The sequence below is a fragment of the Gavialis gangeticus genome, unplaced genomic scaffold, assembly GCF_001723915.1.
Source record: "Gavialis gangeticus isolate Ggan-Ray unplaced genomic scaffold, GavGan_comp1, whole genome shotgun sequence".
Classification (NCBI taxonomy): domain Eukaryota; kingdom Metazoa; phylum Chordata; order Crocodylia; family Gavialidae; genus Gavialis; species Gavialis gangeticus.
In genome coordinates this window covers 116,678,112-116,705,498 of record NW_017729025.1, presented here as the reverse complement: position 1 = coordinate 116,705,498, position 27,387 = coordinate 116,678,112, and the positions used below count along the sequence as shown (strand labels likewise).

At 38.5% G+C, this 27,387-nt stretch overlaps 1 protein-coding gene across 1 annotated transcript in view; it reads right to left on the bottom strand.

Moving 5' to 3' along the window:
- Nucleotides 1-5,167: 5,167 nt before the first annotated feature.
- Nucleotides 5,168-27,387, bottom strand: part of SLC6A5 (solute carrier family 6 member 5) — an 84,846-nt gene continuing 62,626 nt past the window's right edge. The window contains exons 13-16 of the mRNA XM_019519958.1: nt 25,993-26,092; nt 16,180-16,280; nt 11,823-11,990; nt 5,168-9,194 (exon numbers count right to left, since the gene is read on the bottom strand). Of these exons, the coding sequence (XP_019375503.1) occupies nt 9,039-9,194; nt 11,823-11,990; nt 16,180-16,280; nt 25,993-26,092 (525 nt within the window). The 3' untranslated portion in view covers nt 5,168-9,038. The remainder of the gene's footprint in view (nt 9,195-11,822; nt 11,991-16,179; nt 16,281-25,992; nt 26,093-27,387) is intronic.

The following is a 27,387-nucleotide window of genomic DNA, read 5'->3' as shown; positions in this document are numbered from 1 at the left end:
CTGAGTTATCGAAAATTGATTCCTTGTCAGCTTAAGCTAAATTAAAAATAACCAAAGATTAAAAAAAAAATACATAAGATAATGAATACAGCAGTTTGTACTGACTTAGGGAAATCAATTTAAAAGCATGCCTTTACCTAAATCCTGTGCAACTTTGGGGGTAGACCAGCTTGAAACAATTCTGGGGCCATGTGGCTATTTAGAGTAGAAACCTCAAAGGAAAACATAGACACTGCAGGATGTAATGGAGGTATTTCAGTAAGTAACATTCTAACCAAGGAATAACGGGTCACAAATTGATTGAGAGCAGGTTCCGGCTTGATATCAGGAGGCATACTTTACGGTTAGGGCTGCCAGGCTCTGGAATGGGCTTCCAAGGGAGGTGGTGCTATCCCCTACCTTGTGGGTCTTAAAGAGGTTGAATAGATATCTGGCTGGAGTATTATGATCCCAGCACTCATTCCTGCCCAGGGCAGGGGGTCAGACTTAATGATCTCTTCAGGTCCCTTTGGACCCTAGAAACTATGAAACCAGAGTCAATCCTATAGATAAGGGTACTACCAATATACTCATACATGTTAAAAGCCCTTTGCTGGTAATTCACAGAGGCAGCACATTGTAGTGTAAAAAAAAAAAAAAAAGATTTCTGTATTTTTTGCTAGGAACCAAATAGAAGAAGTGAATAGAGAGTTAGAGAAACTGGCACCTCCTAAGGCCATTCTCACACTTTCTCTAATATTATATGACTGGTAACAAATGCTTCCCCTGTATTAGTACTGAACTTAGTCCCAACATGATTATGGTAGAAATGCATGTTGCCAGAGGGTGTAAGGTTCAGATGACTTAAAACTGAAGTCCTGAACATTTGTAGCAATTAGAAGTTTGACAGCACTTCTGTAAGAGTAGCGCGTTAATAATTCCAGCCAGCTTAGCTGGATTTCAGCTCTCATAATATTTTACTTTGCAAAAATTCCCCCTGAAGTTCTAGTTGAAGCTGTGTATTTCTTCACTTCCTGACCTAAATTATTGTGATGTTGCTGACCATGTGTTGTTAAATTGCTAATCCTTTCTGCCACAGAGTTTGTGGCATTTGAAAGGCTGATAAAGCATTTCCTTTATACTCCTTAATACTTCAGGGAGGTGTATGAAGCAATTTGTGTTCCCTGGATGGCAGATGATTAAATGTCCAAAGCACTATTGTTAGTGTCATGAGAAAAAATGTACATCTCAATTTTTGCCTAAGCTACTTGCATGCAGCATTCAGGATTGAATACATGAGCTCCAGTCTGAAAACAGAGGGTGTCTACTACTTGATAGCATGCAAAGTTTTTTAGTTGCAGCGGTGTCAAGGTTTATACTCTTTGTAGCCATGCCACAGTCTGGAAAGTTTAAGTCACGATCATATGAGCAAATGTGACTTTACATCCAGTAGAGGGCAGCAGTGTACAAAACACCTGTCCATTGTAGCAGGAGAGGTATTGATGCAGGGGCAGGCAAAATGCGACACACAGGCCAGATGCGGCCCGCTAGGCCATTCTGGCTGGCCCGTGGGGCCCTTAAAAATTTTAGAAAATTAATATTTATCTGCCCCTGGCTGCCTGTCATGCAGCCCTTGATGGCTTACCAAAACTCAGTAAGTGGCCCTCTACCCGAAATAATTGCCCGCCCCTGTATTGATGAATGAGTAAAGTAGTGGATGTAAACCTGCAGCCTGAATGCTAAAGTGGTGGGGCATTAGTCTCACAGGTTAAGAGCCATTATTGAGTTTTACATAATAGACCATAGGGGATGTGAAAGAAATGTGATGATTAGGGTACAAAGTATTTACTACATACTAAAATAATCATAAGCTGACATCCATTTTTAAGTACGTGGCTAGATGATGTTCAAGATATTTCCTCAATTAGACTTTGCAGTTGATTTTGGTCCATGGGCATCAACATGTAGGCAATGTGGCACTGTAATATCAATCCAGTTTATTTTCTCCATTCTCGAGTCAACAGAGCAGAAACCAAAGACCTCCTTTACTGATGCAGGGGACAACTGTACTCAGCACCCTGAGATTGTTGCTGCTGATTCATTCTAGAGTCAAGTTATATTTTAATCTTGTTTTGGGAAGCTGGTAGACACTCGGGGTCAGAAAGATTGGGTAGATCTAATTTTTGACCATGGGAAACTGGAGTGGTTTCAATTTAAAATACTTTAAAATGATTCACGATGTGCACATGTATGATCCTTTGTATATACATGTGTAAATAGATATTGCTTTAAGATCACTTAAAGAATTCAGAATTAAAAATCCCTGTGTAAATAAGAACCCAAACAGTGGTTATACTGTCTTCTAAAAACAGAAGAGAATGGGACCTAATAATGAGAGCAGAGCACTGCCTCCTATTTGCAAAACTAACTTTGTTCCATCACCGACTCACTCATGTGACTTTGGGCAAACTACTTAACTCTCCATACCTCAATCTTTCCATCTGAAAAGGGGGATAATGATGCTTATCCCCTGTATACCTGCCTTTCAGGAGGATTTTGATATTTAATGATAATTGCAGAATTCTCCAAGATGAAATTTACTTCATAAATGCAAAGCATTTTTTTAGTATTTGATCATCAGCTCCTATTGTCTCTTTCCCCTGCACACACAAATCCTCCATCAGTGTGGTTAACAGCTAGAACAAAGCATTTTTTCTATCTTCATGTGGTCCTTGAAAAAATAGCAAGCACTCAGCTATCCTCAGGACTGGGCCCTAGATTTGTATCACAATCACAGGCTTAACATAAAGCAAATGTATGTTTCAGCTGTATTTTGTTACCATGTTTATCTCAGGCTCATCCAGCAGTATTGTTATTAGATGTGATATGTACTTGGGGACAGCTTGTCAAAAATACTTATCTTCTACCATTTTTGAAACAGGTTGGATCAGTATCATTTTAATACTCCAATCCTGGTAAATGAGAGTCCATTACAGTATGCTTGTTGCAGTATGTTCACCTCTCTTCATTGCAATCAGTAAACTCCTTTAGCTTTTTAAATGGAAGGCACAAATGGCATAGAAACCTGTCCAATGCTTTCACTTTAATTGCACATCTCTCTCTCTCTTGCTCAATCTCTCTCTCTCTTTCTCCCCACCACACCTTCCGCCCCCTCTCTTTTTCTCTTTCACACATACTTTCCTCTCCATCACTCAGTATCAATTGTTTTCCATGCAGAATTTTTAGTGGTTCAAAATTAATTGGATACAATAAAAGATTTGATTTAATACAATAAAAAGATTTAAGCAAATCCAGTTGGCCCTTTGATAAGTAATTAATTATTCAACAAGCTACAGAGTTTTCTAAGAGTTAAGAATCTAACCATTTAATTGATATGTGTTTCTGCAGCTGTGCAATATCTCCTTTTCCCCAAGAGAGCTGTTTTCAGTTGCTGCTCAAGGTTTCTAACAATCAAATGGATCAATTCTGCAGCTACCTTAAGGCTCTGAGTTAAGTAAGAATGATGTTTGTGGTTGGAGGAAGGGATATTTTCAATAGACAATGCCAACACCATAATTTGTTTTAAACACTGGACATTTATTTAGTGTTTTAGAACCCATACGTTATAGGATAAATTCTAATTTATCACATCAGAATATAATAGGCAAATATATAATACAGTAAATTGCATTTATACACATAAATACAAAATCTGAGGTAGGGCCTCAAGAATAATGACTCCTTAAATGAATAATGTACAGCATATAATATGTGCTATATATACAATGCATCCTTTGTAACATAATATATTTTCTCCATGTATAGCTAATGAAAAAAATATAATGACCTGATTAGGGTACATATCTTTATCCATAGGCAGCAGTACCCCATAGAATGCCTGTAAATATATATATGACATTACGCAAGTAATTAAGAATTAACCTATTCAGTGATAGGTCCACAATAAAGTGCCAAAAGGACACGGGTGGAAATCTTCAACTGGTGTAAACTGTCATAGCTCATTTTGGAGCTGCAGCAATGTATACCAGCTAAGGATTTACCTCACAAAGTACATGACATATCAGAGATGACGGACAATGATATAGTCTAGTCAAACATTAATATATTACTAACAATGAAATACACCTATAAGGCAAATGGTTACCTGAAGATGTATTTAAAACATGATGGGCAAATCATAATATCGCAAGCAATAAGGTCCAGCCCAGCTCTCACATTTTAAATTAAACCCATCAAAAAAACACTCCCTCTTTGGTTACAGGCTGCCTGAGGATGATATACAGGCAGAAACCATAAGTACCATAAATGTTTTCCCCCCTTTGTGTCTGTGGTACCAGTTCCCTGGAACAGTAAGTTCTGGCCTTTTCACAGATACAATATATTATGTGCAGGAAGTTTTAACTACAAGCTAAGAAACAAGTGTCTAATACACCCACCAGACCTCCTGGCAACTTTTAGAAAGCCTAGCTAACATACATCCTATTTGGGAGCGACACTTGGCATAGCCATACAGCTTTCAGCTGAAAGCATCAGCAGTCCATAAGAGTCTTTCTAAAATTCAGATTGTAAAATAAAAGGGATACAACATACGAGAAAAATCAATGACTGCATGAAATAAGCAATGGCTATATCACATCCAGCATGAAATCATTATAAGCCACAAGGAACATAGAACTAGAAGGGAACTCCTGCACAAGTGTCCAAAAGGAGGCCAATAATATATAAAAGGACTTGGAAATGGAATTCCATAGCAAGAGGAAACCACAGTAAACTGGAAATGATGATCTTCAGTGCTGAAGCACATTTATACAATCAGTGGAGCAGAACCTAATAAAAGGATAACTTGACCCAAATGAAACATTAGCATAAAGACATTCCAAGTCTTTTTCAATTAAAGGTCATTTTGTTAAACCTTTCTTTTCGAAACAAAGTGCTGCTGTGTCTAACTGAAACACAGGTTTTGTACATTGCTTGCATATTAAAAACACTAGGAAGACCCCAAAGAATTTTAAAATGGCAAGGATTTGCATTAAATGTAATTTTAATGCATACAATAGTGCATCACAGCTTGTCCAAAAATTCAATCTCATTTCAAACAAAAAATAGGCCATAAAGACAATCCTCACCAGATCTGATTTTTTTTTGTTTTGTTTTTTTTTTGTTGTTTTTTTTTTTTTTTACTTGCAAAACCGATAGACTATATATAGGTCACCTTTTTTGCAAATATGGCTTTTCTTCCCTGCTCTTTTAAACATATTTTCTGGCATTTACTCAGTGTTACTCAAATTCTTTCTTTTTTTTTTTAAGAAAATGCACAAAAAGTTTCTGCAAACAATACTAGACTGAGAAATTAAATGCTTTCTTCAACTATAACACCACTTTTCATTGCAGAGGATGCTGCTGGGTAATTTCAGCTCAACATTTTGTTTTGGTAAATTGTGTAGAAAACATTTTAAGACTATAACAGAAACATTTCCACTCTTTTCACAGTTTTGATTCTATGTTTTTGCATTTATTTAATTTGCCCCTGACATCTCTGATAGCCAAACCCTGGCACAGAAGAACCTGGAAGCAAAACTGGCTAGAAGCAAAATGAGACGGACTAGCCTATTTTCAAAGTTCCAATGGAAGACCAAACCCTGTAATACTAACTTCAATAGGAGCAGGACCAAAGCCTGAGAAATAAAAACTAGTCTGACCAAAAGCATCAGGAAAACTAATTTAGATTTTTCATGGTCACTCCTTTTAATAACTTAAGCCAAAGGTGGCCAACTAGTGGTATGCATGCCACAACTGGCACAGGCAGCCTGTGTGTGGAGCACTCTACAGATTGGGGAGGGGACAAGCAGCACAGTAGCAGAGAGGACAGCAAGCAGAAAACAGAGCAGCAGATGAGGCAGGGAACACAGGGCAGGGATCTGAGCAGGCAGAGGAATGGTACTTGGGAAGGGCGTTGGGCTAATTTGTGGCACACCTGCCCAAAAAAAGGTTAGCCCCCAATGACTTAAACTATTAGTAGTGACATAGGTGGGGATATATTGTAACTAAACAGTGTCCATTTAAATGACAGATCTTTTATGCAAGCAAGGACTGTCCTTGTACTTTGGCAGTAACCAGTTTATACTGATAGTTACTCTCAGTTCAAACAAATGCGTCTTCTGAAAGAATAACCCAGCCAGTGAAAAGTATTCACAGCTATTAAGCAAACTCACAGTCCCTAGAAAATAAAAACCTGACAATATTAACAATATATATTTTTAAAAGTCACAACAGCAGTAATTAGTAGAAAATAGGTTGGGCTCCAAAATCAAACTTAGGTTTTATCCAGTAAAGATGAATCCAAAATCTATTCATCCTGATGAAAACGCATGATTCCCACTAGGTGGTGCTAATTAATTTAGGTTCTTTTTTTCACCCTTCCAGTTGGAAAGACTGCTTGCTGGTAATTCATTTTAGTATATTACAGATTTCTTTCCCTCAGCCATGGGTGTTTGGAGAGGCTAATTTTCAGATTGTATTTATTAAATTTCATTATGTCAAGCCAGGGGTAGCTTCTCAAACACAGTTCACTCAGGGAAACAAAACCCAGAAGGAGTTGGAATAGCAGCTCTCTATTAAAACAGCTGGCAAAGGCAAATCAATTTGGCACAGCTTTAAGGCAGAGATGCTCGTGGAAGGGTCACAGTCTTCATGCTCTACACGACATAGGGTCTGACAAGGACCCCAAACTAAAGGGAGCATGCTGCAGAGTAAAGGGGTGGTAACAGACTATTTTTAAATCTATTTTGACTTCATTTAATGACAAATCATTTGATTGTGCTTCATATGTACTGCCTGAGGATTGAGTATCTCCAGCAGTGTCAATAACTGGCAACACTATTTGCCCCGTGAAAGATAAAGTTCAGCAAAATGATTAATATTTTTAATATACTTTTGTATATACACACATGCACGCGCGCACACACACACACACACACACACACACACTAAATGATTATTTTGAAAATGTTACATTAAGGTCTAGTTTGTTTTTTGTTTTTTTCTTTGATGGGATGAAAACATCACATCTATAGATCTACTGACACATTAACTGAAGATTTACCTGAGACCCTGTAATGTAAAGACTAACAGACAAAATAAGAGCGTGACATAAACAGTCCCCTAAAAGGAAAGTACATTTAGATTGGCTACTACAGCAGTGGGGGAAAAAAACAGGCTAAGCTAATCTAAACTCACCATCTCTACACTGATTGATAAGATATTTATAGGGACATAAAACATCACTAGTACACACTACATGAACACTGATCACTCTTAAAAAAATCTCATATATGTATGTATAGGCTACAACAGGATAATAAAGGTTACAGTTTTGCCAATTATTGAAGACATATTTTTCTCCCTCGTTCTAGTGCATTTACAATAAATGGGGGTAATTTCTAGTCAGGTAATTAAATGTACCCGTAAAAGCTCTATTTTTACTCTGCCCCCTAGGTAACAGAACTGTTTAAGACTAATACTCGTATATTGTTCTTCATATATCTTGGATTTCTAAAATGCGGTGGTTTAGAAGGTAGTGTGGTAATGTAAGTTGTTATAATGGCAATCTACTAAGCTCTTCCTTCTCCTCTTTATTGTTTTGTCTATCTAAGGTTGCAACTGTGTTAGTGACTTCAGTGTTATATTGTTCGTTTTTTAATGAGGGGGTTGACAGCAAAAAAAGGCAGGCAGGCTATATACATTCAGATTGTTATGAGAGAATAGTGCTTTGAAAAATTTGTGCGCTATATATATATATAATATATAGACAATTTGGGGTCTTACTATTTCCCCATTGGTTGAAAGAGAAGAATACATCTATGAGTTATATAAAGAAGTTTATAAGAGAACAAATAGGGGAATCGCGTAGTTAAACAGCACGGCTAAGTTCTAATAACTGTTCTCATGTGGAAACTCGAATATACCTACTACTGTAAGAATATAAAATTAGGCACAAATTATATGATGGCTTCTTGAGGAGAGATTGTAAACAAAAGCAGAGAAAGCATGGAAACCACATTCAGAGTATTTGGATGGCACGAATAAAACTGCATTTGCACTTATCGTATATTCAGTTTGCCAGTGAAACGAAGATTTAGATACTCCGTATAACTGAGACATTTGCTAATGAAAAAGACAAATACCAAATTATTAATGGAAATGCATGAAATTAATTAAAACAGTGGTGCCCATCTGCCTGTACTTGGCATAATTTCAAATCAGTATTCAGACTCAAATACTGCTTTAGTCCTAATCTCAAATATTCAGTTTTTACATTTGCTTTCATATTTTTGCTCAAAAATATTGAATGGCTCATTAAGTCCTTTCTATTCTGATGCCATGTATCACATACCAGTGCACTGTTTAAATGTTGTCTCAAGGCCCAGAAGTCAGTATAATCAGTGCTTATAGAAGAAATTTTTGCAGACAGAGTGGGTCAAATTTTGAGCCTGGCATAAATCTAAGTGACTCCACTTAGGTCAAAGTCACCCTAGTTTTACATCAACATTAAGGAGGTCAGAATATGGCCATACAAACCACATTCTGTTCTCATTCCCTTGGTCTCTGGTTACCCTGATAACATATTATCAGTCCCATTATGGTTACATGTTACAACAGGGGACCCTGGGTGCAAAAGAGCAGAATTAGTCCTATGTTGGTTGAAGCCATATCCCTACCTAAATGCTTAAATCACAGTGCCCAGGCCTGTTAGGTTAGGCCTGACCTGGAAAAAGTTGGAGTGTGCCACATTGCCCTGTCACGGTGAAAATAAAAAGCTGTGGGCACCACTAGGAAAAAAAGAACACACACACTCACACACATTACACAGTACTCAAAGTGGTCTGTCTAGATCTTTACTATGGCATGCGACAATAAGTCCTACTTTCTAAGCAACCACTTTCAGGCACTGTGAAAAATTACAAAAGACACATCAGGAAACTAGTAAAAGAAAAATAAGATAAAGGCTGTATATATTATTGCCACCAATATAATAATTACTAGAATTGGGTCCCCAGTTCTAAATCTTTCACTGGCAGTTTAAGTCCCAGGGAGGAAGTTCCCAATGGATCAATCATATTCTTGTAACGTTCACCACGATGTTTAGCCAAAAATGGGCCCCAGTCAGGTTGTGGAGAGCAGACCAACTTGAGCCTCTGCAAAATGATGGTGGGTTAAGGGGTGGAAGAGAAGGAAAAAGTAAATCTCATTTAAAATACCAAGCGGAATTACAGTTCAGTAAAGGAAACTAAGCCGGGTTCATTTGAAATTATAGACAACATCATGCAATGCTCTGCTGCTCAGTGTTTGTTTTGCACAAGTTTGCAAGATTAACAGAGGATAAAGTGCACAGATTTTAATTATACATCCTCTCCCCACACCATATGAAGGGAACTTGTAACCACTGCCACAGATCGCCAGGCTCATTCACCAAAGGACATGTGCTCAATTACTTAGCCCAATCATCTAAGCAGTGGGTAGCTGCATTAAAATAATTGGATTTTTGTTTAGCATATTTCCCCAAAGCATACATACGACCAAAAAGCAGTGCATTGCAATGAATGAGCAAAGATTTTAATTATCAGATGACAAAATATTTCATTTCTATCTAAAAAGGAAAAAGCAAAAAGTAGTGACTTAACATAGCAAAGTTAAAAAATGAAAATCTTGCTAATCTTTCCATGGATGTCTCTATTGAAGATATAATTTTATTGGAGCATTTATATATAGAAAGGAAGGAAAACATATTTTCAATGGGTTAAGAGGGAACAATTATATGTTTATTACCTATTAAAGTGGATCAAGCCTCTATATCAGTTATTTCAATCTCTGCTTAATTACCAGTTTGCAACCTTTACCTCCCAAATCAACCATAATAAATTTATGCAGCAGACTCAGTAGTTCAGGAAATATTGTGTTAAAGCTTGAATAGCGGCAGCTAAACTGTATCCCCACTTCAAAACAAATATGACTTTTCTGCATTTCTTTGGGTGCTCTAGTTCAGGGACCGTACAGAGAGCGCCCTGGATTATGAGCCATATATAATCCAATCCCAGGTGAATAAACAGAGGCCAGAAGCCGAGTAGGATGTATCAGTGAGGGAAACTAATTTATTGCCTTATGAAAAGAAATGCCAGTCCTGGCATTGCTCACTTCCAAGGAAGCCCAACAGCCTGATGCTAGAACTGAGCTAGAAAATGTAAATAAATAAATCAAATTTCATTCTGCTTCACTGTTTTATATAGGATGGTCTTTCTACTGGCTAAATCATTTCAGTATCCTCTATACAAGGTCACAGAGCCCTCTGGACAAGCTATACAATTGACCACCGCCATATGCATTCTGTGTTGGGGTATCAAGATGTGGTCTGAGGGCCAGATCCAGGCCACAGAGCTGTCTGGCCCATACAGTTCTTCATGGGGATAGAAATTTGGCAGTGATGGAGCAGTAGCCATGTTAATTACCTTGGTTCCTGAAACCACAGCAATTAATACTGCCACCACCCATCCTACTGCCATATTTCTGGACCCAGGGGAAGCTCTGCAGGCTAGTTGATGTGATCTCCTTCACCAGACTGGACCCACAGACCAGCCCTGCACACTGGATACAGCCCACAGACTGGTTCCATGCCACCCATCTGGCCCACAGGGCTAGATTGGTTGGGCACCACTGCCATAGAATATTTCATCACTTAATATTAAACACCTTCACCTTAAATATTAGCAAAGTCCTAAATGGCATATAGTATGATCAAGAAAATGTTTCTTTTTTAACATATTTCTTCTCAGTTCCTATGGGAGTGTAACAACCTCTGCAGGGTCTCCAGCAGAAGTGAATTGGAAAGAGGGATTTGGAAGCACAAGTAGGTAGATTCCTGTTGAATAAGAACAGGAACAGAGAACCAGGAAACTGGGAGCAGAATGAAAGAAGATACAAAGATGAGAATGTGAGGAAACACACGGAATAGGGAGATACATGAAATGAGCAGATACATAGGCACTTACTGTACCCAGCTTCCTATAATCAGAGGCTTGAAGAATGTATCATATTCAAAAGATTGTCTAATTTTATCCCAGTTACCTACTTGGTCCAATAAAAGATATTGCCCTAAGAAATGCTTGCCTCTAGCAGATACATACACAAAATTGTGATAAGCCTCAAGGAGAGAACAAGAACACTGAATTTAACCAGACAGTAAAGGGAAGATGGTAAATGGATTTAAGGATAATGAATGATATGGTATGAGTTGCTAGCATGAGAGATGGTTTTAGCGTCTGAAAGGGAAGCAAGTTACAATGGGTTCATTGGAGTTGCATGATATCTGATGGTCTATAGCATTTTACAGGACCTGAAGACTTCTAATGACTGGCACATACTAGTGTTTTACTCTGCAGAGTTCACTAATCCTCTTTAATGATTTCTAATGCCTGATGCTTTCATGTTTAACATGGTTTCAGCAAAACGTCACAAGCAAAGCAAAGGAAAGAACTGTGATTAAATCATCTGCATGTGACACCATTTTGATGCCTATGAAGGTCAGAGTTTATTCAGTCCTCACAGAACCAAGACATTAGTGAGTTAGTTGCATTTTATTGAGGCACAGAAGAGTATTCGGTCTGCATTTTGACAAGCTAAGCATCTCTACTTTGTAGCATTATAAAAGCAAGTTTGCTAGTAAACAGTCCTCTCATTGTCAACAGTTCCCATCACACAAATCAGTGTAAAATAAAAGGAAACAATCTCCTGTGACCATATTTTTAAGAGGGAAAAGATACCAGAATTACCTCAATAAATTTGCCAGGGGCTAGATGCATTTTTATTACAAACATAACTGGAATCCAAATAACAGAGCAGGCCAGCATCAACCATCCAAGTACCATGGACCAGCCAGGATAGTGGTAAGCTCCATATGTCATTGGTTCCCACTGGTAAAAACTGAAGGAGAGAATAAACTGAAAGGAAAGAAAATATCTTTTAATACTCAATATACAATTCATGACAGGTGGTAACACACACATTTTGCTCTAATATTGTAGACCTAAAATTAGGACAGTATACAACTGCACACAAGCTACAATATGCAACTATGATACCTATGCAATAATCACTACAACTGGAAATTTGGGTTCAGAATCTGAGCTCAGTTTCATCCATGTAAACCTTACATAAAAACCACTGAAATTATTAGATTTACAACACTAGACGAACAAAGATTAAAGCTTTTTCCCTAGAGTATAAGCTTTATTACACAGTCTATTACCAGCACTACCCAGTGTAATTAATACATTTCACTTCATAAATAACAGTACACGTGTACATAATTCAATAACTTTTGTGAACTACCCAATTGCATGCAGAAGACATATAGTAATATAATTCTGAAAAGGCAAATATAAAAAGATCAATTTTATTTTTTGGACCATGAAGTAATTTAAAACTCTGATCTTAAACTACTCAGATCCATCAAATATTAGTTTTACAGAAGACCACAATGGAAAAAGATGCTGTTTCACTTTTCTCCACTCTTTTTTTTTCATTTCATAAAAATTTCATCATGCCTGATCAATATAAAATCATTTTTCATTAAAAAGTTGAATCTAAACACTTTATCTTGGCTGATCGACAGGAACAGTAAAACGTAGGGGCTTGAGATGGACTCATGGTTTGTTTGCAATGTGCTACAAAAGACCATACAGGAGTCCAAGATCCAGCTATTGCTCCTTGGCTCTCACTTCTGACAGCAGCCAAATACATCTATGGCCGTAAAAAAGAAGTATTTTTTCAACAAATCACACTGGTCAATTACAAAAATAATTATTTCTGCAGAAGAATAATGGTGGTACAGGTTCTCAAATATGGAGAAAGCAAAGCAAAGAGAACAAGGATGACAAATAGTGTTTTATCTGGGAGGTTGCTAAATCTGAAGAGGAAAATCAGTTTTCTGTATGTAATTCAGACTGTATGTTAAATTAAGCAGGGCCACATATTGAATCTGAAACTATATAGCAGAACCACACAAATAAAATGAAGCCACCAACTGACATGGAAATCTGTTGTTTTTTCCATATATAGGAACCCAACACATAGCTTAAGACAGAAAAGTAAGAATGGACAGCTAGAGAGAGAGAGAGAGAATGGTATTACATAGAATTGCCTGGAAATCAGTTTGTTTCCATAAACACAAACTCATCGCTGTGACAAGATTTTCAAGTTAGTCAAGAAATCAACAATCTCTCAACGCTGAAAATTTCCCAAATTTCAGCAAATAAATGTGGCAATATTAACTCCCATTTCTTTCACTAGCATTGGAACTATTTTTGTGAAACTATCTGTCTGTTTAGTCAAAATTATCATTTTTTCCTTCCTAAAAAAGAGATTTTTTGACTGCGGTTATTCAATCAGCTCTAGAATGACACAAATTGTATTTTAGTTTTTTATAGGAAAGAAGGTTTGAAGAGTGCTAGAACACCTCGTAATGATCTCAGCTGGTCAGGACCTTACAAGAGCTGGACATGAGAGCTATTCCTTCTTGGATAATACATGTGTTTTATTCCTCCAGAAATTCTAGTGATAATTTTTCATTTGCATTACCAGACCACAATCCTTAACACTTCTGTAGTATATTATGTTTTAAAAAAAAAAACAGTACAAACATTGATAAATAGCCTCACAATGTTGTAGTATAGGTCAATAGCCATTCAGTATGAAAGACAATTGTGTGATAGATGTATATACTGGCCTCAAACTGTTAACCATCCTGTTTTCACTCAGTAGTAAACCAGAATATTTAGAATCAAAGACAGATTCCTTCTTTTCTGTGCCAATACACAGCAAACATAAGGAAAATGGACTGAAAAGGAAATGAGGTATGTGCTAAGGTTCCAGCTGAGGGACCATGCTATGAAGGTGTGAGGCTCTCCTATTTTTAACAGCAGATGGAAAATATTCCTTTACCCATTTTAAAATGTGTTCTTTTTTTTAAAATAAATGCAGATCTAAAATTATACAGAGGCATGAAAGAAAATTAGTTTGGTTATGCAGTTACAAAAATAAGGTATGTAATTTTCTTATATACCCCTATTTAGAAAATAAATGAAGACCATGCAGGTAATCTAGTTTCCACACTGACCTTGACACTAGGGGAAAAATTATATGACTTTTTCCTGCAAGATAAATGAACCTAAGGTTCATTACAAATATAAGCAAACTACTAGCATACAGTGACACCTACTGGCACTGTGAAACCTGACTTTCAATAACTGTAAGTAGAGGCTTGTTTGCTCAAGTACTAGAAAAAGAAAGATACTAAATCTAATATTGGTATACTGCATTTTGTAGTTCCCAAGTGTAATTCATACAGAAGAGCAGGCAGAAGTGGAAACTCACTAGAACTGAATGTTTTGGGCACAAATGTGTATCTTCAAGTGAAGTAGAGCAATTGTTACTGATTTACTATGAGCCAAAGAAAAGAAACCTAATAGTAGATAAAAAATAGAAATGCTGCCCCATCAGTCATCAGAGAGCTGGATACACCCACATTACCCATCAATAAGTCTGGGTTTCATATTGAGACTTCAGTATAGTAAATATAGGTGTAAGCCTTTTCTTGTTCAGCAGAGCATTAATTCGGTTATGGATCTATTTTAAGATTTTGAGATATAAAAATAAAGCATTTAAATACATACATAACATTAACATAGTTAGCATTGATTTCCAAAGAAGTTAAGTCCATTTTAAGTGCTTTTCTAATTCCAAGTCCATGTTTTTAGTTCTTTAGTCTTAGAGAAGGCAATGGGTGTTGCCCTAGTGAATAGGACTGTAAAAACTGAATTTAAAATTGTGTGCGAGCGTATATATATATATATATATGGGCTGTGCAAACTTCAGTAGCCAATTCAATTCAGAGGAGATTTGGCCCAATTCAGCGGCCAAATCTGAATCCAAATCGAATCGGGAGACCCATTAATCTCCTCAGATTGAATCAGAAGCCTCTGAATCATTTCAGAGAGATTCAGAGATTTGGCCATAGACTGTACCAGCAAGCACTAGGCAGTGCCAGCAGGAGCAGCCAGACGAGCCCCGGCTTGAGCCGGCAGCCCCAGAAGAAGCCGTGGCTCCCCCGGCTGCTCCCCTAGCTGCCCCCTCACCAGGGCGAGGCAGGCAGTGCTGGCAGCCCCTGGAGAAGCCGTGGGGCCTGGGGGAATGATCAGGGAGCTGGGGGAAATGATTGAGGGTGGGGGAAATGAACAGGGGCTTCTCCCCAGTTCCCGGTTCAATTCCCCAGTTCCTGGTTTGATCCCCCAACTCCCTGATCATTCCCTCCAACCCCCACGGCTTCTCCCACAGCTGCCAGTACTGCCTGCTTTGCTCGGGGGGGGGGGCAGCTGGGGGAACAGCCAGACAAGCCACAACTTTTCCTGGGACTGCCAGCTCAAGCCAGGGCTCATCTGGTTGCTCCCCCAGCTGCTGCCACCGGCACTGCCTGCCTGTATAGTCTATGGATTCGGATTCAGCCAAATCCAACTGGAACAGTGATTTGAATCACTGAATCAAATTACTGTCCCGCTGAATCCGAATCCGAAGCGAATACTTGCCACTTCGCACAGGCCATGAATATGTATGTTTCGGGTCAAACAATCTGCAACTGATTTTTTTCAGTTTTGTCTTTCAACACTTGAAACTAACCTTCTTTATATTTAAGTCAATTTTGAAACAAAAAACACTGTTTGAAAAAGAAATTTCACAACACCTCATTTAGAAAAATTTAAAACAAAATGTCTGTACTTCTCCAAAATTTTTTCACCATTTTTGCAGCCAACTTCATCAAATCCAGCACAAATCAGCCAATCATTTCTGTCCCTGACCAACATTTATGGTGAATTTACTACCTCCTCAAAAGAATAACCCAAATCTACCTGAGATCATTCTGTAGAATCATATAAATTATATTATATATGCACAGTTTGTATAAATCCGTACCAATACACCCATATGAGATTGATGGGTATATATTTTTAATAATTATTTCTCTTTGGGAAACAACTTTCAATCAACAAACACTAACTTTTAGTACATGACATGCAAAATTTAAATAAAATTTAATGAAAACTGGAAGCATTCAAAAACATTTTTTTTACTTACAGTTAAAATGGTTGGGGTTACAAACGCCCAACAGACTCTCCAAAATTTGTTTGGCTGGAATCCAATCATCATCTCTATATCTTCACAAAATCTTTGCAAGCCTGTAAATAACAAATAAAAATATAATTAGAGGTGAAAGAAACTGGCTAGAGTTTGCAAAATAGCTTCCCTGATCTCCCTTATGTCCAGTTATGGTCTGGCTTGTCAGTTTAAAACTTCTCTTCGTTTAGGTGCATTTTTACAGTTCTTTAGTTAACTGCAAACGTGAATGAGCAAGCTGTTTCTTCTGCAGAGTTTAGGATTCAGAACTTGTGCATATCTGAGCTAGGTAAAATAGACAACTCTATGACCTACCTATTAGTCCTTCAACTTCCGCTACAGTCCCAGAGGGACTATAGTTCTTTAGAGGAAGTTGAGTGGAATTGATCATTTCTTTCAATACGCAACATGGATTCCAGGAATTTTGAAGGCTACCAACTCGTCAACTGAAAGTCTGACCGGTTCTTAAATCTATTCTCTTTGTACACTTATGGTAATCTGGAGATGTGATGGCTTATGATGTCAAAAGAGAGAACAGATGTAGGCTGACTATATTTTAAAATATGGCATGAATCATCATAAATATATTAATTTTAATCAATGAGACTCTTCCCCAACATTTTTTGATATTACACATTTTCATTAACGTTTTAGGTAAATATGTGGAAACACAGGGAAGGATGAAGGCGATAATGATGAAAGAGAGAAAAAGGTGCTTGTTTCACTAAAGAATGCAGAAAAGTGACATAAGAACTTGAGTTCTTTCTTATCAAGATAATGCACTACATCCCATTTAATATAGATTAGTAAATAAGTCAATCAACAGTAGAAAAAGGTATGAGCCATAGTCATTTAAGCTCTGGTCCCTTGATATTGACAGAGTTGTGGCCACTTAGAAATTTATCCCTCTGTTTTCTCAAATTATGTAGGACATAATCTTTTATATGACAGCCTGCTATGCCAGCTAGCTTTTCTCATTTGTTACTGAAATTCTCTATGCTTAGTAAGGACCTTCTGTCCGATTTGTACTGGTCTAGCTCATCAGCTAGCATAAACTAGCTGAGTAGTTCCCACTTCAAGCCATCTGCTCAGTGGTGTTACTTTGCTTTGCATCAGCTAAGGATCTGGCTCAGTGACTTTTCACTACCATTCAGCATGCCCATTTACCATTAAGTAAACTGTCCATGCTCAGTAACAGATGTTTCCTAACAGAGAACCACATTGCTATAAAACAAGGACATATCTATTAACTATTAATCCAAAAGGAACAAGAATATCCACCTCAGAACTCAATAAAGTAAGTCACTTCTGTGCTTCTGAGTCTGGTAGGAAGCGAGAGAACTGGGACTTACACCTCCTATTTTAACTGCATTCCTCCTTCCTTACATGCCTTTGATAAAAAAAGCATTCCTTCTCTTGGCCCTAGTTGCTAATAGTTAAACCCCTCTCCTCAGATAGAAATGGGTTCTAGAAATGTCCTATGACTAGAAGCATTTACCTTTGCATTTCAGTCTGACTACCTATACTTGCTGTATCACAGGACTAAAGCACATGCTTAATTTTGCCTTTATTGCAGTCAATGAGATAATTGAAGCCCTGGCTAAAATGGGCTGAAGTTATCAATTTGACCCTAAGTATTTTATATTCTTGTCTTGTTACCTGCCTACTAAAGCTTTGTGAAATATTTGCAGGGAGCAATTTAAGTTTATCTACAGCCATGGGCAGATGTAGAATTTTGAAGGGGGGCAGGGGTACAGGTGCTGTGGTACATCACATATAACACAACACATTTTGCTCCAGGTAAAAAGGAACTAGAAGCTTTACTAATATGGTAGAGGCCTAGGGCTATATTACGGAGTTCAAGATTGAAGTGAAAAAAATATAATTTTATTGGAATGTGCATTCATTTACTATTTCATACATTATGTAAAAACACAACAAAAAAAGCAAAAATAATCAAAAGATGTTGTTTCTTTAGGTCTCTTGTCATTAGAATTAAATGTACATCTCTTTCAGATTCACAAAACAAAATTTAGCTTTTTTGAGCATCTAATCAGTTCATCCAATGCTTCACTGGAAGTTATTTCCACACCAAAATTGATGCTTGCCTAAGTTAATATTTCCACACCTGAAATAATGCTTTTAGAGTTAACAGTCTGCAGGGCTGTGGAAACAGGAGCTACATTAAGACAAGTAGCTAAAAGACTACAGAAATGCAAAAAGAAAGGATAGTTTAGTTAGGGGAACACTGAGACCATTAAAAAAGAGAGAGGGTCATTAACAACTGTGGAATGAAGAGTTTAGAAGGAATGAGGTAGATTAAAATGAGCAGTGAAATTAAGCGACACCCTCACTGCTGCCTGAATAGAAATGCTGCTGCCACTGTTAGGTTTGAACTTTGGGTGGACCAGGAATTATAGGAATTGTACCACAGCACCCCCCAGGTTCCATCCCTGTCTACAGCATAGTAGCACAAGCATTGACTGCTGCATAGACATAGATGACAGAGTAATAGACTAATAAATTAGTCACTTAATAGTAAATTCACTTTATCCATTTTCTGTCTTCAAAACTGCCTGTGAACGAAATCTATACAAATTCATCTGAAAATCTTCGTCTAAGGTTTTCTGTTATCTCTGGAGTGCTCACAAACACTCTTCACTTCAAGTATAGCTACAAGCAATAACAGCTCAGAAATCAAGCACACTAGAGTGGACAGAGGAGTCATATGCTACTTGTCTGTTTTCTTTGTACGTTCGTTTCCAATAAAAATAGAAAAGATTTTCTAATGAATTAAACACTGGACTTGGACTCAGGAGAACTGGATTTGATTCTGAGCTCTTTCAAGGATTTCATATGTGACTCTGGGCAGTTCTCTTAATCTACCCACCTGTCTCAAATCCCTATCACTAAAAATGACGGGAAGTCTGTATGCGCACAAAAGTGTTGTGATGGTGAAAATCTATTAAAGTGTGGGGAGTACAGTGTGGTAAAGAAAGCCATGGAAGTATCTACAAACAAAAGTGCTCACAATGAGAAATTCAAAATTTACTGTCTGAATATATACTGCAGGAGTCACAGTTCATCATGTTGCTGAGCACTCCTGACAATACACTTCTTTGCTGCATTTCTGACAGGAAAACATATTTAAGGAGCACAAATTAAATTGAAGGGACTTCATTTCAAACTTCAGACAGCATTTTGCAGTATTTCACTCAGCTCTAGCAGTGTTGTATTTGGCCTCAGGTTACAAAACATGCCAATGGGAATTATGTAGACGATGAAATTAATGCGCGAAGCCCTAAACCACTATTTATTAATTGCACATCCATAATCTAAAGAAGTGGAGAATAAATGTCTGTGCAGGGCTCGTAGAACACAAGATGGTGTTTGACTGGATTATGTAGCACTAGCTCTAATGAAAAAAATAAGTGATTGTAAGAAAATAACTAAGTCTTTTTTTTTTTAATTTAAAAATCTCGATGAGCTCAGCAAGCAGAACATGTAACAAGAGCTACAGACAGATTTATTCCATCATAAAAGCTCCTGTCTGGTACAGTGCAGATCTGCTTGTTTCGAAGAGTACAATAGAGAAAGGTGTCAGTGGAGTGTAAAACAAGCAATTGTCTGAGCTCAAAAAATATATTGCACCAATTTAAAGCACTGTTTGAAGAAATACACAAATGAAATAAGAATGCAGAGGTAGATCCACCTCTCTGAGTGCTAATCATGAACGCTGCAGCACTTACTCCTGAAGAACTCTTTGCAAAAGTGGCCCTCTTTCAGCCTAGCTAGCTATTCAAGTGAGTTAGGGTTGCAAGACAAGGGTCCTTTATTTCTAGTGCTACCAAAAGTGAGACTCCAATAGTTCTGGTATGAGATTAATTCTAGGTGCTAATATTCGCTACATTCTATAACTTATAGTCTATTATTTTTACTTTATTAACCTATCATCTACTAATGCTCTAAGCAGGTAAATCAATGGTGATTTACCCACTAGGTCTTTTCAATGTCCAGTTATGTTTTGCTAAAATCCTATATAAAATTTAGATCTCTCATGTGGAACTGCTTACCTGTATTACATAACCATGTTTGTATACTTCTGTTTTGCACAGAAAATAAACATTTTAAAATATACTGTGTTGAATCAACAGGTGTGTCATTTGCAGATCAAAGGAAGTAATTCTTCTACTCCACTACTGAGCACTGGAAAGGCCCCACCTGAAGTAGCGTGTCCAGTTTTGAGACCCACACTTCAAGATAAATGTAGACAGATTGGAAAGAGTCTAGCAGAGAACAACAAAAATGATTACAGACCTTGGAGGCATGACTTATGAGGAAAAGCTGAAAGAACTAGGTTTATGTTGTCCGGAGAAGAGAAGATGGATGGGGAATTTGACAGCAGTCTTCAAAGACCTGAAGGGCAATTATAAAGAGGATGGAGTTGGGCAGTCCTCTACAGCTGTAAGGAAGTGGTTTTCAAACAGTGTTTTGCAGAATCCTGGGATTCTGTGACAGATCATTAGGGCTAGGGACAGACATTACACATAAATCAGATAAGTGATCAAAAACTGGTTTAAAACCTGTAACAGAACGGAGGTTCAATGCACATAAACCAGTCTGAAAATGGCTGAAAGCTCTTTGAAATAAACCTGGTTGAAAGTAGTAATCAGACTTAACTGATTTGACTTAAACCAGTTTATGCAATGTCTGCCCCAGGCCCCTTGCTGGTTTAAAATAAACAAGACTCCCCCAACATCCCAGCATGCTCTCTGGGCTGGGTGGGGCTCTCTGCTCCACAGCAGGGCTGAGCCTTCTCTTCTGCTCCCTGGCTGCAGCTCCAGCAGGGACTTGCACACTGCTCCCCACCTCCCCCTCACAAATGTTAAGCAGGAATTCCCCCCTCCCCTCTGCCTTGCTGAGAGGTGTCTGTGTACTAACCAGCAGACCACATGCTGGCTCCTGTCTGTGCTGTGACCAAGGCAGAATCAACAGGTAGCTGGTAATGTCCCTCTGTTGTTTTCTTAATGAGGCAATAAACACTGAGTTAGGGGTGATAAACACTGTTATCAATTCCCTGCTGGGCTGGTCAAAGCATCCTGCTGGGGCCTGGCCACACCCCACCGCCCCCCTCAGCTGCATCCTGTGGAAGGGAAGAGAGGGCTGCACTAGCACCCCCCTGGCTTCTAGCCTGAGCCACTGCAGGCATGTGCCTGAATTTCTGGAATGAAAAGGGAATGTCTATCCACCTCCTCATTGGTTCAATCTTTGCAGGTTAGACTAACCTGCAAAGATTGAATCAAGTCAGGCTCAGGCTTTTTGAATGTCTGTCCCTAGCCTAGGGGCTCTACAAAGAGTTTGGGGGTAATGGCAGTGGGGGCCTGGAGGCCATGTGCCTCCATTGCCAGGCCAAGTCACCTGGTTCCACATCAGTCTTTAGGAGAGGGTTAGGGGCTCCTTGGCAGACAAAGTGATATTGAAGGTTTGCGTGACTAGGAATTCTGAAAACCGCTGCCATAGGAGACAGGGCTAGGAGCCATGAACTCAAGCTGTAGTAGAGAAAATGTAGGTTGGAACAGGCTACCTAGAGAAGCTGTGGACTCTCCATCCCTTAAAATTTTCAAGATCAGGTTTACAGACGTTTGGTTGAGATGGTCTGGTCAGGGACAAACCTGCCTTGAGCAGGAAGCTAGACTAGATGAACTCATAAGGTCCCTTCCAGCCCTACTTCCCTATAACCCCATGATCCTGTTTAAGCATCAGAGATGCTTGAAACCTGTATAATTTTATTTGCAACTTCAGGTCTGCAAAACAATTCTGCAAGTAGTTTCAGACCACTGCAGAATACAATGTTTACCTCCTAAGTGGGAAGGGGAAATTCCTTTCCATGGTTAAATGAAACTAAGTTTAACAAAGCAGTGAACCGTGTGTAGTGCTCAAGGAATGGAAGGCAAATAAGGAACAAATATTCCACTAACAAACACCAATGTATCCTTGTCTTTCACAGACACCAGAAATTTATATCTTACAGGTCTTTAAAATATCATTGGTAATGGCAAAAAATAGATTTCTTACCTAATGAAAGACTGCTTAGTTTAAAAAAAAAAAAGGTTAATGAGTAGAAATAAATATACATAAGCTACTCAAAGTGCTACACAAAATGGCATTTCTTTAAAATGAAGAACAAAACCTGTGAGTGGGCACATTTACAATGCTTCTGCCACTCAGTGGTCAAAGCAGGAATAACTATACTTTTTATCCTTATTCAGTGAATGTGCCTGTTATTTGGTTTATTTAAAAAGATTGTTTCTGCACTGGCATATATGGATGAAAGAAAGTAAAGTTCTTCACAGTTAAAACTGGAAAGAGTCCAAAGGAAAGTGACAGAAATTATTACAGGTTTACAAGACATGGCATACAAGATACTACTAGAACTGGAAGTCTTTGGTCTGTATTTGTGTCTGGAATATGGAGTTAGACTAGATGATCTCCTGAGCTCCTTCCAGCCCCATTTTTCAACGATTCTCTGCTTCTACTTCATTTGAGCCACATAAAATATCTAGTTTCAGGGGAAGTCACTTGTGACAAGCTCAAAAGGTAGATTATAGAAGGATTTGCACAAAAAACAGGAGGAAAATAATGATCCTAAACATGTCTAGCTTTTCTATTTGAAGGTTTCAGATTGAGCCAGTAATCACTAGCACCCCACATCTGATAACCCCATCCATTTTTGTAAAAATGCACATGGGTTTCAGCCTAGCAAATGATTCCATACAAGCAAAAGCCTGTGCCTCTACAGAGACCCATTATGTGTCTGTGAGGGTGTACAGTGTACAACCAAAGGCTGGATTGCAGCTAGGACTGATAATGGGAAAAGGCATCTAAAACCATTCAAACTCATAATGGATTGGCAATGTCAATGCAGTAGTGTAACTAAGGATGAGCCAGCGTGGTACCAACTCCAGATGCCAGCTTGGAGGGGGTGAAAGATTGGCAGCTGCTGCTGTTGTCAGCTTGGCCATTACCACTGTCCAGTCCACAGAATATGCTTGTTATGCCTCTGTTCTCATGGATGCTGGTCTCTGCAAAGCATCAGGTGTTTAAAATCTTAGGAGGATAAGATTTAAAGACTACTGTTGAGAACCTGGGCACACCAGTTTAAAGGCCACTATTGAGAGCCTAAGCCTAAATAACTTCTTTGTGATCACACTGGAGCTTTGAATACATATTACATCACATTCACTGTTCCTAACACTGGCACAGGAGGAGTGCTGGCACAGATGAGGTGCCAGAGCCCAGTGCTGCTCCTACCACACTGCTGTCCAGTGTCCGCCAAACTTGCCCTGCTGTGGATAAGACAGGACTCCTCAGCCTGATTTCACCAGTTCCCATTTGTTGTCTCTGGTGCAGCTGAACTAATACTAGCAATACTGACAAATGAGTTTGACAAATGGCCAAATGCAGCCAGGAAGTCTACAGTAGGAGCCAGCAAACAAGCTCAGGCCCTGCTTCCTAATTCTGAACTTTTAAACCACAATGCCCTGAGAAGAGGATGTTTTATTTTGTTTTGTTTTTGAATTCTTTGATAGTTTCCATTAAAATAAACTTCAGCCCAAAGTAGCAATCCACATTTTATAAACATATCTTATCGTTGAGCTTCCCACAAATCCTGTGAGTTTTCAATTCATCTACAGTTAGTCCAATGGGTATATAAAGAGAACAGCCTGCCATTATAATACTTTATTTTGACTTAGAGCAATATGCCATCATCCCACTACATAAACAACTGCTTTCACTATGACAGGTAACGTTTAACACTACTGGCCTACAGGCTCATCCAGAAAAAAAGTGTTCAAACATACTTCTTCCTTACCATAACTTTAACTAGCAAGCTCGTGGAGAACGTAGTGGGTAAAAGCTCCTAAAACCCACTATTTTGCTCCATATTCTAATTTTCAATTATACTGTATTTACTCAAATCTAAGATGAGGTTGGGGGGCAGGGAATCAATTTAGCATAGGGAGGCTCATCTTATATTTGAGTACCAGCTGGGCAAGCTGGTGCTACAGCTCTGGCCAGGTCAGTTCTTGCTGGAGACTGGAGCCAGAGCTCCCGCTATTGCCTGGCCGGGCTCGGTGCTTCATGACCCTGATGGAGAAAGAGCTGGTATTTTTTCTCAACCAAGTCTAGACTAAGCTTTATTTAAAATCTGATCTGTTTGAAGTGCTGGCTCTGTTAGCACTTTATGACATTTTACATTCTGCAGGTGAGCCAAATTTCCCAGTCACAAAGAAAAGTTTCGTTCTAGGTCACTGTTGTTCTAAGTATGGCCCACAAACTGGATCTAGCTTGCAGAGCTGAGTTATCCAGCCCATTGGGGTCTCCAAACATCTGAACATCTGGCAGTGAGGGAGTTGTGGTAGCATTAACTACTGAGACTCTGGCAGCCCCATAGCAATTAGTGATGCCACTGTTCCTCTGATGCTAAATTTTTAGACCCATGGGGAGCCCCTGCTGTATATGGACCCATTTGCCAGATTGAAGCCAGACCCAGTGTGCAGTGTCAGACATGGTGCACAATCTTTTACCCACTGCATGGGTGCAGTTCACAGCCCTGGACCTGGCTCCCCACTCATCTGGTCCACATGCTAGAAAGGTTGAGCACCACTGCCCTTGGTTGCAACTCCTTTCATTTGGGTGAGTGTCCTTGCAGGTAAAATACAGCTCTAGACTTTCCAATAAGTTTACAGAATAAAACAGGAGATAAAACATACTCAGTGGCCCAAGTTATACTCCTTTTGCCTGAATCCCTTCTTGTCATCCCTTTTTAAATAATTTGTATTGCTCAAGCCACAAGCACCACAATTACCATAAAGTCAATGTGCCTTAATGTCTTTGTACTGTAAAAACCTGATCTTACAATGCAGGTAAACCCAGGTGACAGATGAAAATAATTTTGCAGGATCGTGGCCTGAGAACATCAAGTTGTGTGTGTGCACCTTAGAGGTTCTTTTCAATAAAAAATGAGAGGATTATTTGTGATCAATTGATATAACATTAGCACAATTAAGCCCTGATATGCAAAGCTCTGCTATCATATTCATTATCCTGAGTTTGAATGGTCGTTTCCTAAAGCAACCTATCTATATAATTTCAAAAAAGTCCCCAAGTGTCTCCACAGAAGAAATGTTAAGAGTTTAAGACGAGCATTTTCTTTTGGGGAGGGACAGTTAAATATTCCTTTGTACCATTGTGTGACCTTGTCAGTGTCCAGGAATCAAAATGCTGAAAATATTGCTGTTAAATAATTTTCAAGACCAGATTCTCAGCTAATGCAAACCAAGGTATGGACATCAAGGGAGCTCAGTTGCTTTTCACCAGCTGAGGATATGCTACATACTTCTTAAATTTGGACTGTATTAAATGTCTTATTAGAATGTCTGTAGGCCCAGTGATAACACTTATCATAATTAACCACTATGGTATGGTAACCAGCTCACTGTTCATTTTATAGAAGTATAGTTAATTTGATGAGATGCTTCTAGAGGAATGCTAAAGCAATGAAGCATACCTGAATTGCCCTTTCATTTTAAACAGTGTTCCTAAACTAACTTTTCCCTTCTTAGTTTGATGAATTTTTACTCTTTTTTTTTTCTGGAGAATTTGAAAGGAAATGGTCTTCCAGACTCCATTTACTAATTTGTCATAGACCATCAATACCCCTTTTATACATACAGCCCTAAATGCCATTAATTAACATTGCTCATTTCTTACCATATATGTATGAAACCCCAACAAGTTCAAATATGGCAATGATGACAAGAGAGTAAGAGGCTGCATAAGTATCCACAAGCTGGAGCATGTACATTCCACCCTAAGGTTAAAAAAGAAGGGGAAAAACAATGACATATGGTATATAACTGCTATATATATATATTGCAGCTCTCTTCACATATATCACAATGTTGTGTTCCTGTCCTCAATATAACATAAAGGATGAGAAATGGACTAAATAACTTTTCATCTCTCATTTGGTTTAAATCTATCCTACAATTGGTAAAGCCAGTAGTTGCTGCAGCTGTTCAGGAGCCAATGTGTAATGAACGTGTGTGGCATCAAAATGAATAGGGATCCAAGACAAAAAATATATAACACAACTGCCACCCCTTCTTCACAATCTCAGCAAAAAGGACACATATTGAGTGGGAATGAGTATCCTACTCTGTTTCCCAGAAAGCCCACAATGCTCCATGCTAAACCACACTGCATATAGGCCATGGGGAAGCTTCCACAACCACTGTCCAATGTTCTCTCCGTTCTGTTTCCTGATGCCACAAGTAGAGTATCTCTCACCAGTGCCAAATTCATATTAAATACATCCATTTTATTTATACAATATAAACACATGGAATGTCCGTGTCTAAGATATACCATAGTAGGCCACTGCATGCACTACAGAAAAACTATTAGACTTTTACCCAAATTTTACTGAGATTTTTTTTTCTCCTTCTACCTGTAATGATACGTAGTTTAGTGTTTATGAGTTCTGGCTTGCAGGGCACTGTGAGCCCTAAAAATCCCTCAAATTGATTTAAAATGGCTAAAATGGTACAGATTTTTAAAGCTGATCATCTCTGGTTAGACCCCCTAGGGAAAGTCTCTTCTTCCATGGGTTAAATCTCCTGTCTCAGAATCTGCAGGTGCTGTTACAATGATCTGTACCAAAAAACTGTTCCCGGGTTGAAAACCTGTCTTCAACCATTGTCTACCACCCAGAATTGTCCCCCAACCACACAACTATGATGCTTGTCTGGGTGAGTGCACTCTCTAATATCTTCCATTGAAGCTCTGCCTCTCTGTAGAAAAGAACTCAGTATTCATTGAACCAGCAAGTGAACAAGAGGGAGCGAGACCATGTAAGCCTAATGGTTAGGGCATTCACCTGCAGCAGTCTGGGGCAGCAGACCACAACTTGCAGTACTATTTTAGCATTTTATCCAATGACTATTCAATGTAAACTACATCAAAGGAGGTGAAATTTACCCAGAATTATCCTCAGGGTTGCCAACTGTCTGTAATATTATGGACAGACCATAAAAAACAAAGATAAAGATCCCTGTCCATGAAATCCTTAAAAAAAAAAAAAACTTAGCAGTCTATAAAAAAAAA